The sequence below is a fragment of the Physeter macrocephalus genome, chromosome 20 (assembly GCF_002837175.3).
Source record: "Physeter macrocephalus isolate SW-GA chromosome 20, ASM283717v5, whole genome shotgun sequence".
NCBI lineage: Eukaryota > Metazoa > Chordata > Mammalia > Artiodactyla > Physeteridae > Physeter > Physeter macrocephalus.
In genome coordinates this window covers 26,728,838-26,741,873 of record NC_041233.1, presented here as the reverse complement: position 1 = coordinate 26,741,873, position 13,036 = coordinate 26,728,838, and the positions used below count along the sequence as shown (strand labels likewise).

Below are 13,036 nucleotides of genomic sequence, written 5' to 3'. Positions count from 1 at the left end.
GCAGGCTCAGCGGCCATGGCTCACGGGCCCAGCAGCTCCGCGGCATGTGGGATCCTCCCAGACCGGGGCGCGAACCCGGTTCCCCTGCATCGGCAGGCGGACGCGCAACCACTGCGCCACCAGGGAAGCCCTACCTTGAACTTTTGACAAGACTGTGTTAAGAGTTAAGAAAACAGTGCATTTGCTAGTAAGGTGAAAATATTTTGTCTAATTTGAATATTTTGGATTCCCAATGAAGCTGAAGTTTCACCCCACATTTTCATTATTGACCATTTGCATTCCTTGTGTATTTTCTCTCCATGTCTTTTGATCATTTTTCTCCTAGGGCTTTCAGCTTTTCCTTAATGATTTTCAAACACTCTTTTCATATTAAAGATGTTAAACCTTATGCTATCGGAGAGATTGTAAACGTTTTCCCCAATTTTCATTTGCCTTTTAATGTTTTAGTTCAATGGGTATTTTGGAGTAGTTGAACTCTAAATCTATATTTAGGTCTTTATATTAGATGTTGAAAAATGTCATCTTGTTGGGCTGAAACAATGGCTTGATTCTAGCAGGATCATTTTGGTTCCTACTGCAGTCTTTTAAATATCTTTCTAGGTGCTGGCCTCCATAAATGTGATAAACCTGTCCTTAACCAAGTCATTGGCAAAACATCAGGACCAAAGTCCCCAGAACCTTCCCCCAGAGCAAGCTGAGCCATTAATTAGTATTCTTCAGGTGTATTTTCAAACCGGTTATGACTCTAGCTAAAGTGGTCATTTTCTAGTCCACTTTTTGCTTTTCTGCCACAAGGATATCATTAGAATTAGTAGAATTCTTTTCAAAGACATTGTGAAATGTGGATACAGTATACATCTTTATTCCTAGTCAGCCGTCCACATTAATAGCTGGCCTCACAGAACTTGTCCTTAATTCACAGAAACTGCCTGTTTGAGAAGCTATGCTATATTAAATTGATATATATATATATATATATATATATATATATCCATCCTACCTTACTATCCAAAGGATTTGAGCTAGCTTATTATAATTAGTAAAACAAAAAACAATATATAGATAGTCTATAAAATATTTATAAGCCTTGACAGTGAAGTTAGAAAGCAAATATAGAGACCATGGGGTACTGCCTTTTTACAGTTGGGTCATAATTTAGTTCTGAGCTTCCTGGCAGCAAAAGTGAAAAGGGTTACATGATCACATACATGATTTATATTGTCCTATAATATAGGACAAGAAAATAATGGCTCCTCAGAGCTACATTCTGACTAGAATTCCATGTAGGTAAGTTTATGAACTTATCAATCTAAAGTTTATAGAATTTTACCTTCCTTTTCAAATAACTGGAAATGCAGACACTCATTTCTGGGCTCCTAGCTCCTTGCTCATTCTCCATAATTCTTGAGGGATCATATTTAACAGTTTCTTTTTTTGTTTTACTGTATCAAGTATGGTGCATGATGGCTTTGGACTTGATCCCACATAGAGTTAACAAACACCTAGCTAACTACCTTAGATTTTTGACTGGTCTTGGGTTCAGATCTCTTATACCGTTTTTGAATTTTATTCTCTGAAGATCAGGGATCATTCATCCTGACAGGGGGCTCAATAGGGCTTTGAAAGTGACTTTGACAAATTCCATGTGATATACTGTCACATGGTGTCACTATACACTGTCTTACATAGCCTAGAGCCTTTTCCACATTCTCCTAATTTTTAAAGACACATTCATCCTCTCTTGATATACTTACCATATAGACAGTTGATTTATATTATTATTTGTACATATACCCCTGGTTATGTGACCTGAATGACAGAAAAATATGTAGAAAATACATAGTGCCAACTGTACAGATAACACTATGAACAGTGACATACTATAGTATATACTATCTATAGTAATATACTATATATTATGTACTATCTATAGTTATATATATATCCATTTAAATAGGATATAAAAAATGTTTTATGGCAGAAAGAAAGGATTCCACTCATGGGTTAGATGCACAGCATTTCTAAAAATGTCTGTGCCACTGGGCCATTTTCTGGAACGGGAAGCAGTCATATCACAAGTTTCCTATTCTCATAGTTCTTCCTTTATTCCCCACATGTAGCTCTGTGCTGTCTGTCCTGTCCTTGTAGCTTTGGTCATGGCCTCTGTTGTAAGTCTGTACGTAGACATTCACCAAGAACCTGCTGTGTGCCAGACACTGTACTTGGCATGGTGGGGAGGACTAAAGTGTACAAGTTGCTATTTCTGCTCTCAAGTGCGATGTTTAAATTATGTAACAGTTGCACTGACCAGTCAGAAAGAGCTTGGCTGAAGCAGGGTCCTTGAAGGTCCTGTGTGATGAGGGTGAGAGGTACATTAACCACTTAGTTGCTGAACTGTGCAAAGGTCTGGGAGCTCTGGGGAGTGGCCAGGGTAACAGGGTGGGGCACCCAGGCTATTAAGAGCTGCAGTTTTTTACCAATTGGTAAGGAATTACTTAAATAGTTCAGCAACCAGTACTGGTATACAGGCGCAGACTTGCCGAGTGTCACTTCTGCCTATTCTCAGTCACTTGGCCTTGGGGTAAAGAGAGGGAGGCACTCTGGCCTCTGAAAGAATGCAGATTGAGGGATTTCCCTGCTAGCCCTTGGCTGGTCACCCTGAGGCCTGCTCTTTGTCCCGCCCTTGCCATGCTATGGGCAGCTTTTTTCTCAGCAACTCACAGGCTCCTGGCTGATCACTAGTCAGTTGGCTAAAAGGCATTGAGCCCTTACTGTGCATTTGGCAACTTTGTAGGTATTTCGGAGGTTGCACTGAGATCCCTTTTTGTTGGGAGCTGGGCAGACAGGAGTCATGCAGAAAGACCGTTACAGAGCAGGCAGTGGCTGGCCTGAGCAGGTCTGCAGAAGTAGCCAGTGTGGCAGACATCAGATATGTGGGTTAGGTCCTCTAGGATTTCCACGGCCTCTCCATTTTCTCAGTTAAAAATATGTATATGGATATTTAGGTAGATATCACAGAGGGAGTAGATAAAGACCTTAGTAGAAATCTTCTTTTCTTAATTGGTTCTGGAGTTGAGGCAGCTGTGGTTCCACAAAGGGATACTTTTCTTTCTCAGGGTCTGTGGTTAACTGTCTCCCCGTTCTCTGCCCATCTCACGTCAGGCAGAATTATCATCCCCGCTACAGGCTGGGAGCTGAGGGCAGAGAGGTCTAGAGTTCTGACCATAGCCTGTACCCCAGGAAAGAGATGGGCAGTTCTTGAACCGGGAATTCTGGATGTGTTTTCTGATGGTTTTCCTGGCTGGTTTTTCGCTGGAGAAGGGGGAGCTACATTTGAATACTTCTCCTGCCCAAACCTCCCAGCCTGGCTCTGGTCCGGGCCCTTCTCCTTCCCTGTTCTGACAACTTTTGGGGAAAGGATGGAGGCCACTGAGTGTGCGCCCACCCAGGAGCAGAAGGGATTGGGGTTCCAGGAGGCCCTGCTGCCCTGCCTGAGGTCCCTCCCTCTGTGAGGCTCCCAGCACTGGCCTGACTTGCAGAGGGCGAGAGGCCTGTTTAGCGCCACTGTTTTTGTAAGCTAATGAAGGCAGAGTGGGAGCCACGGGCAATGATGCTGGGATATTAACTCTGACAGGAAGCTTGATCATAATTATCTTAACGAGGATAGGGTTAATTACAGTGGAAACTTAAAAGTTCTCTCTGTTTGAATCCGCTGGAGCTGAATGCATTGTGATGTTTTGTCATTTTGATGTGACTTTGGAAAAGGCACTGGGACTCTCCCAGCAGCCGCAGCGGCTCCTAGGGGAGCCCAGCCGGAGCCCTGCGAACGAGGTAACCAAGATGGTACCTGTGGGTGACATAATGGGCAGCTTTCCCGCTGGTGGAGCGGAGGCTGGCAGCCTGCAGTGCACTTTGGAGGTGCTGATTAGGTTTCCAGAGCAAACCACCTGGCACAGATCGGACTGCACACCGGGTCTCCCTGCCTGCCCTTGACATCTCCTTGCTGGGCCGGGAAGACCTCTCTCCAGCTGGCTGTGCCTTGCCCTCCCTGTCCAGCCCCTGTCCGTGGCACTCAGGCCTGCCTGGCCTTCCCAGCCCACCCCTCAGGCATTTGTAGCCACAGCCAGCCAAGCTGGTGGGTGACCCTGGAGTGACGCTCACCTCCTCCACCAGGGCTCTTGGGTCTGGGGTGCATTTTGCTGTCCACACACAAGGTTATAGGGGAGAAATTCCAGTCCTGCCATCTTTTTCTTGTAGCTACCATAGCTGTCCCTTGAACAGCATAGATCTGTGTGGACCCTTAAAGCCTTTTTTGCCTTGTCATTTAATAGCACACGTCTCTTTGCAGGCATCTTGTATATAGGGGTATGAGCTCAAAGATTGACCCACGTAATTTCTTTCCCCGTCTCCTTCTAGGAAAGCAGCAACAACAACAATAGCAATAACGCAGAAGTAAACTTTTTTAAAAAGTAAAAACTAAAAGCACCTTCCAAGCATCTGTTTATTGCCTTCCACATGCCAGCCAAGCTGCAGAAATCCTGTCCCCTCCAGTTTTATCCTTCATTACGCTCTCTGCCTCCTGTCCCTCCAATCCCTCAGCTCTGAATTTAGCTGATTAAATCACCAAGTGCACACCCCAGTGATGACATGAAGACAGGGATTTATTAATTAGCAACCCCCCACCCCCCGTAACCTGCCTTTTAACTGAGCAGCTAACAATATGACATGGCAAAAAGGATCTCGAACCAGACAGGTGACAGGGGATTTGAGCCTGAGCTTCCCAAGTGCTCTCTGAAGTCTCCCTCCTGTTTTGAGCTCTGCCCTAGAGCCCACCCTGGAGGGAAAGGCATCTCTGGGGGCACTCCTTCTAGTGTTCCCGGCTTTGTCCTCACCATGTGGTGTCATTTTGTCTTATGACTCCCCTGAAGCACTCTTGGAAGGGAGCTTTCTTCTGCTTGCCAGTTGCCAACCCTTTGCTGATTCTCATGATGAAAGTATTATATTTGGATAACATAACTCCGGGACAACGTGTATTTGGATGCCACCTTTGACCAGAGCCCAGCTGATGTTTGTACACAAAGGACTGATTAGCCATCCATTAGGTGCCCGGATGGGGAGGTGGCCGTGACTCCCTTTGAGGTAAACAGGGGCTAGTCCTGAACACTTAGGGATCAGCACTCAGTAACCCCCAAGGAGGAAGGGACTTCAAGAAAGCTTGAAGTTTCCGTGCAGAAGCCACACTTACTACACACCTTTGCACATCTCCTCTGCCCACCCCCTGTATCCTGAACCCACCCCACCCCTGACCAAAGGTCAGGGCTTCCAGAAAAATCAATGAGGAAGGAGAAGAAAGAAACCAGTATTTGCTAATAGGTTGTTAGTCCTCTCCCACGTATTCCCTGTAAGATCCTGTGAGCTGGGACAACATAGAAGAAGGGAACTGAAGGGGGTTGTTGAGATGCCCAAATCCAGGCTGCAAGTAAATGATGGCACAGAAGTAAAACCCCAGGCCTTCCTGACTGTACGTGTATAAATTTTGTTTTGCCTTCCTGAAACATGAGGAAGGAGAGAGAGGAGGAGGAGGAAATGGAACTTGGCGACCCTGTTGACCCTTGACCCCAAGTATATGCGGTATTGCCCCCCTGCTACGGCACAAGTAGTGTCAGTTACAGGATTAGACGTGGTCTGGGTGCTGGGCCGTGGCTGGGACCACCTGGAGGTTTGGGGCAGGAGTGGGGCTGCTGGTGGAGCTCTGGGCCCAGTGGAGTCTGGGGGTTGAATTGCTTCTTCACCAGGCATCTTTCACCTCCTCTTGATTTTGGAGTCCTATTGACACAGGTCCCACAAGGGACAGATGGATGTATTCAGGAAGGTCTGGTGCTCAAGTTCACACTCACGCCACACATACAGGCACTGAACAGTCACATCACATGTACCGACATTGCACACGCAAGCAGGAGGGTCTGTGATGGAAGGGCCATCAGTAAATGCATAAATAGCTTAGACAGCATCTCCCCGATTCGTTACATTTTATAGAGCAGCCAGGCAACCCTGTGTGAGTCCACCCTCTGGTCAACGTCGTTGTAGCTCAGCTGTCAGCCTGTGCAAGCTCAGCACAGCTCTTGGGTCTGGCAGGTGAACGAGCTGGGAGCATGTGGCCGTGTGAGTCCCTCCACCGGGCAGCTTTCTGTAATTACCATCTGCGTGCACCGGGCAGGCACATGCGCACAGCTGCCCCTCGCTGCCTGCACTCCCAGCAGCCCTCTGCCCCTAACCTTAACAGTTAACTTTCAGCTATGTCTATAAACAGGGCTGTTTTCCCCCGATACTTTTTTTTTCTCTGAGCCGGGTACTTAATTCTTTCCGAAGCCTGTTTCTTTACTGCCCTGACATCTCCATTGCTGCATTCGGCACTTTTTTCAAAAAAATGAAGTGAGAAATCCACTTTCCATAAATTAAAACAGTAAACGTCAAGTCAGGATCCTTGAGGCAGAAATTCCCTCAACCCCTTCCTTACCTCACCTCCCCCTGCCAAACAAAAACAAAAACAAAAAGAAATCATGAGAGAAAAAGCAACAGCCACTCAGACTGGAGTGATTCCGTGCTTCCGCAGATATCTTGCCTTTTGAGGCAGCCACAGGGACACTGGGCAGAAGCAAATTAAGTGATTAGTAAGGAAAAAAAGCAGAGGGGAGAGAAAGTCAAAGGCGGTGAACGCAGAGAAAGGAAGCCTTCCTTGCCTTTTCCTAGGACTGCGTAGAGGAGAACCGCTAAGAAATGATACTTGAAGTTATATTTATTATTGTAAGAGGGGTATGATATTTCTGGGCAGGAATGATGGATGACAACTTAAATTTGTGTCCAGGGAATGAAGGTGAACTGTGACAGAGTTATTTATCTTGGGAATGGAGGTTAGGGTCAGCTGAGGCTGGGTGCCTGAAGGCACAAGACATTGACAAATTTATCCTGCAGGCCGTATCTGAAGCCCTTTGTTTTGGATCCTGGCTACTCACTAAGTGACCCTCATCCTTCATGTTGGCAATGCGTGAAGGATGCGGTGAGTGCCAGCGGCCCCTTCTCCCCCCGCCCCCGCCCCCGCCCCGGCTCCCGCTACTAATTCTTGTCATTCACTTTGCTGACAGGCACCAAGCCCAAACTATTCCCAGTCCTGAAAGGGAAGGTTAAAATATTTATTTCGGCTCATAATGGCCTCCCTGATTTAGTGCAGGATCATTTTTCCTGTTGCCTTTGTCATTGCAGGTCACTGGAAGGACTGAGCGCGTTCGGGAGCCTGGAGGAACTCATCTTGGACAACAATCTGCTCGGGGATGACCTCGTGTTGCCAGGGTTACCCAGGCTCCACACCTTAACCCTCAACAAGAACCAAATATCCTTGGCTCTGCCGCCACCCACACTTCCCCCCCAGCCCCGCAGTGGTCCCCTCCCGCAGGCTACCCCTCCCCCCGCCCCCCACAGATACCTGCGAAATGTCAAATGAGTTTTATGTGTCAGCTAAATTAAAGCAGGTGAAATACAGTCCGTGGGCAGACAAAGCGTTCTGTCTCCTGGCACTCGGGACACTTTGGAGTAATTTATTACAGGTCATTCATAAATGAAATGCACCATTATATCTTCCTGTTGCTCCATTTTAGTGTAGAGATCTAAGTTATGGCTGTAAAGAAATCTTTTTAATAGATAAAAATAGAGAAAGAAAATAATGTCACTCCTTCCGAGAAGGCAAAGCCGGGTTCTGTTTGCTTAGGCTTGTGTGGGAGGGCGACCTCTGGTGGGAAGCAGGGGGTAGTACGTCCAAGCAACCTTGGCCTTCAGGGAGGTTTCTGGAAGGCTTTGGTGCAGGCTTGGGGAATGCTTTTGGTCAAAGAGAAGGGGGAAGGGGCTCAGGTGGAGGATTAGTGGGAAGCCCTGGCCCAGCTCTGCTCTCTGGGGTGTTTATGGTACTAGGATGATGAGAAGGGCCGAGGAGAGCCATTCTAGTGTGTGGTTTCTCCTTAAGTGGGTGAGGATCTAGCAGCCTGGGATGAGACTCAAAGGGACTAGTTGCTCTGGATTCTGTAGTGAGGCTAAGAAAGGAATCAGAACCTTTATCCAGTGTAAGCCACACAGCTCCTCCCTGTTAGAGTTGTGGACCTCCATGCCTGCACAGTGCCAGCTCGCTTAGGTGGGGAGTTTTGTCAGTTTTGTTAACTCCTGTATCTTCACACCTAGAATAATGTCTGGTGCAGACTTGAGGTTCAGTAAATGATTATGGGATGAAGAAATCATTATCATCAGCTGTTCTTTATTGAGCACTCCTGTGGATCAGACACTCTGCTAGGTAACTTTAAGTGTATTATTTTTCATTCTTTCCAAACCCTTTGAGAAGGGTGTGGTTTGTCCATTTACCTAGATGAGGAAAGAGGTGAAATATAGGCCCACAGCCAGAAATTTAACAAGATGCTAGGCCCCGGATTCAGTCTCAACTGTGGCCAGATCCAGAGTTCTTTCCATTTTACTGTGTTACTTCAGACTTGAAGTCCAATCGCCTTGTTTTATTGATGGAGCATTTGAGACCTGGTGTGGTTTAATCACTTGTTCACATGGTAAGTTAGAGATAGAAATGGGATGGGGGCATTTTCCCATAGAGTATGAAATAAAGCCAGATAAATATGTTAAGATTAACATATATGTTTATGTCAGCTTTAGGACTGATTTGCACAATTATTTTTAGCCACTGTTTATATGGTAAGTCGTAAGTTAATATTTTCTTTATTCAGTAAAATATGCTACTTGTGTCCATTAATAATAGGCACTTTCTTAGAAGAAGGAGAAGGCCTACAAGTAAATATCGGTCTTAATCATAATGAAATGTTGATGGATATTTTTTTCTTCTCCTATCCTTTGGTCAACCAAGTTTCCTAGTTGTTGTTCGAAAAATTATTACAGTCAGTGTATCTTATGGGTTCCTTAGCTGTCTGGGATGATCAGCTGGATGATATTCTCAAATCAATTAAGAATAAAAGGATAATTAGACTAGAATTTGGATGATATGATTCTTCCTATGGACCTCAATGCTCATATCCTGTGTCCCACGTCACTGTGGAGTATTGGAGTTGTTGGGCTTGGGTTGTCGAGTCAGCTTAATCATGTTTAGCTGTGTGGCCATGGTTAAGTAAGCTTCTCAGAGCCTCTGTTTAGCATCGTTGTGTGTGTGTGATGTTACAGCTTTCACCTGCCTATCAGAATGACTCATAAAGAGGAATATGTGAAAAACTTTTTTGCATGTTGGAATCAAAGTACAATGATGACATAAGCAAAGCAGGTTTCTGCATAGCTATAAAACCAGCTGCCTCTGCCCCGGGATATTGTCAAGAAGGCAATATAAAAAATAGTACAGTGAGAAGGGCTTCCCTAACAGCCCACAGATGAAGTCACAGGACTGTACAGCAAATGCTGTACAAATGCAAATCCCAAACTCAATTCCTCTTCTCACTCAGCACACTTCCTGGCCGCTTCTCTGTAGTATTAGTTGGTATGTACTGAGAACTGCAAGCTCCTTTTAGCACCAGCCCGAGCAAAACAATTAAGAGAAGGGCATACCAGCTGTGAGAGAATGTCATTTCATGCAATCCCAGTCTGCAGATGAATCAGTGGGTGATTTTTCTTTTTTTTGATCAACCACTGATTTATGTAATAACCAATTATTGGAAAGTATTTGTTGGATACCAGTGTATCTGAAATACATAGGTTATAGTATTGCTTTCTTCTATTACCACTGACGATTGAAGAGATATTGAGTAAGTATTGATGCCTGGCAGATTACCTGGTTAGTCTGATTAGGTTAGATTCTACTAATATTCATGCTTCATGTGAACTTACTAAGCGTTACTGTCTCCCATTTTAGAGGATTCATTTTCATAACCTGGCATAGAATATACTGAAAATGCACAGGGATCCACTTTAGAATTAATTAATTAACTTTTTCAATTTATTTAAACTAAAAACGATAGCAATAAAAAAGTAGTTTACCATTTCTCTTACTCCCATCACCCCCTCCCTCTTCTGGCAACCACCAGTCTGTTCTCTCTATCTCTGAGCTTGGTCTTGATGTCGTTATTGTTGTTTTAGATTCCACATATAAGAGAGATCATACAGTGTTTGTCTTTCTCTGTCTGACTTATTTCACTTAGCATCATGCTCTTGAGGTCTGTCCATGTTGTCACAAATGGCAAGATTTCATTGTTTTTTATGGCTGAATAATATTTCATTGAGTGTGTGTGTATCACAGTTTCTTTATCCATTCATCCTTGATAGACACTTCGGTTGTTTCCATATCTTGGCTATTGTAAATAATGCTGCAGTGAGCATGGGGGTACATACATCTTTTCAAGTTAGAGAAGTTCCTTTTGTTTTCTTTGGATAAATACCAAGGAGTGGAATCCTGGATCATATGGTAGTCTTAATTTTTTGAGGAACTGTCATACTGTTTTCTATAGTGGCTGCACCAATTTACATTCCCACCAGCTGTGCGCAAGGGTTCCCTTTTCTTCACATCCTCACCAACGCTCATTATTTCTTGTCTTTTTGATAGTAGCCATTCTAACAGGTGTAAGGTGAAATCTCATGGTGGTTCTGATGATTAACGACGTTGAGCATCTTTTCATGTACCTGTTGGCCATCTGTATGTCTTCTTTGGAAAGATGTCTATTCAGATCTTCTGTCCATTTTGTAATTGGATTGGTTTTCTTTTTGCTTTTGCGATTGAGTTGTATGGGTTCTTTGTATATTTTAGATATTAGCCCCTTATGAAATATTATTTACAATTATTTTCTCCCATTCAGTGGGTTACCTTTTTGTTTCATTGGTGGATTCCTTTGCTGTGCAGAATGTTTCTCATTTTTAAAGGAATAAGGTGGACTGAATAACGGTTTTGTTTTCAGTGTTGCTATCATCAGATATTAACAGGCTTCTTGTTTTTCCTTGGTTCAGTCCTTTTCTCCAATCTGTAGCGGTAATGCTCAGGGAGCAATGATGGTGGTGTGAAAGGGACTGCAGTGGAAGGCAGTGTGTAGCTGTAGAGCTGGCCAGTTATATCACTACACTGTTGTAAGTACTTTATTGCCAGTAGATACAAAAGATAACTAGTTAGCTTTTTCATGATGCAGCGTGACTTCTTTCTCCCCTGATCTACCAGTGTGATCATGAAGATTGGTTTACTTTCCCCATGCACTTGACCAAGAAGTTGTAAGATGAAAGGCAGGTAAAAGCAGCAGTAACACTACATGCCATTCTCTTATCCTATACTCCTGACTTGACCTTTTCAGCCAACTGACTCTCCTCCCTACTTATGGAAATACTCCAGGTTCTACAACAGTTATGAGGTTCCATATTGCTATTGTTACTCCATCAAATGCCTTAGACTAGGGCTTTGTCAGTTAGCTTTGCTGCATAATAATCCACCCCCAAAATTAGTGGCTTAAAATAACAAATATTTTTGGTTTACAATTCTGTGCATCAGCTATTTGGGCAGGGCTCAGCTGGATGGTTCTTCTGCTAGTCTTGCTTGGGTCACTCATGCAATCACGGTTATTTGGAGGCTCGGCTGGGGCTGGATGATCTGAGATGGCCTTGCTTATATATCTGGAGGTTGGTACTGGTTGTTGGCTGGACTACACGTCTCCAACAGGCTAGCACAGGCCTTTCCATGTGGGAGGGATGCTCCAAGAGCAAAGCTTGATGTACAAGTACTTTTAAAGCCCTATCTGCATCATGGATGTTGCTGTCCCATGGCCAAAGCAAGTCACGTGCCAAATGTAGAACAAATATGAGAGGGATTCCAGAGCCCAAACCAAGCATCTGGCAAATTTCTTCTCAATTCACCTTCCCAGCTGCACACTTCCTCCTTGATCTCCCAGCCCTGTGTTCCGCTTCTGTTCAGCCCTCAGCTTTGGTGTCCTGTTCTGGTAGACCTAAGAGCTTGGTTGTCCCAGTCTACCTCTTCATCTCATATTTATAGCTTATCTCTCTCTTCTTCCTTTGGCTTGTTTGGACTAGTCCCGTGGCCACTGGCCATGGAGTTGACTTCCTCTCCTCAGCACTCATATTCTCACACTCTCTCCTTCTTGCTCACCCATGAGTATGGACAGTCTCAGCCATATCATGTCTGAATACTCAATCCTAAATAAGGGAACAACAGAAATGTCAGGAAAATGTAGATAGTTAACCTTTGCACAATCAAATTATTCTCTCCCACTTGCCTTTTGGAGGTGGGTAGGGGAAAGGTGATAAGCTGACTTCATTTTAAATCACACTTCATTTCTTTATTTTCTGTTTCTCTTTGCTTAAGCACATGTATGAAGAGACAGTATGGATTATAGTGCCAAAAGGAAGAAAGAATAGTGCTATATGTTACACAGCTGGGCTGTGGTAAGGAAACCAGTGCGTGGAGTTAGAAGGCCAGACTTGAGTTCCCATAGCAACTTACCGTGTCGTCTTGGGGAAGGGTCTGTACCTGTAAACTGGGTATTACACATTTGGAAGTATTGTTGAGAGATTGTAATGGCATTTTATATAGATATATGAAATCACTTAAACACCCCAAAACTTTACAAGTTCTTTGAACACTTAACTGTTAGCCAAAGCCTCGATGCCTTAAATGAATAAGCCCAAATTGAAAGCAACTGAGGTACAGAGCACAGCTGGATGACAGAACCTCATGATATCCCACAAAAGCATATGACCCCTCATTTTTCAGTGTTTTAAATTCTCCTTTTTGTGTTAGGAAATGACGAGAAGTATCATTCTTTTTTATTCTCTCCTTCATAGAATATTGATTTCACAACAGATTCTCAGGAAATGCTTTCTGACCTCCCTGGCTTCACTAAAACTGTCCTAACTGTTTGTCTTCTCCTCCTAGCTTTGTTCTCCTTTTCACCCAATCCAATGTCTTACTGCCACCAGCGAGGCCACTGAGCAATGCTTAGCTCCACAAGAGGCTGTCAGATCGTAATGGATGCTGCTAATCCCTGTTTGCGTCCAT

The 13,036-nt window shown here is 44.3% G+C and overlaps 1 protein-coding gene across 1 annotated transcript in view; it reads left to right on the top strand.

Moving 5' to 3' along the window:
• Window positions 1–13,036, top strand: part of LOC102993792 (leucine-rich melanocyte differentiation-associated protein) — a 129,476-nt gene that overhangs the window by 53,438 nt on the left and 63,002 nt on the right. The window contains exon 3 of the mRNA XM_055081164.1: window positions 7,261–7,389. Coding sequence (XP_054937139.1) covers window positions 7,261–7,389 — 129 coding nt within the window. The remainder of the gene's footprint in view (window positions 1–7,260; window positions 7,390–13,036) is intronic.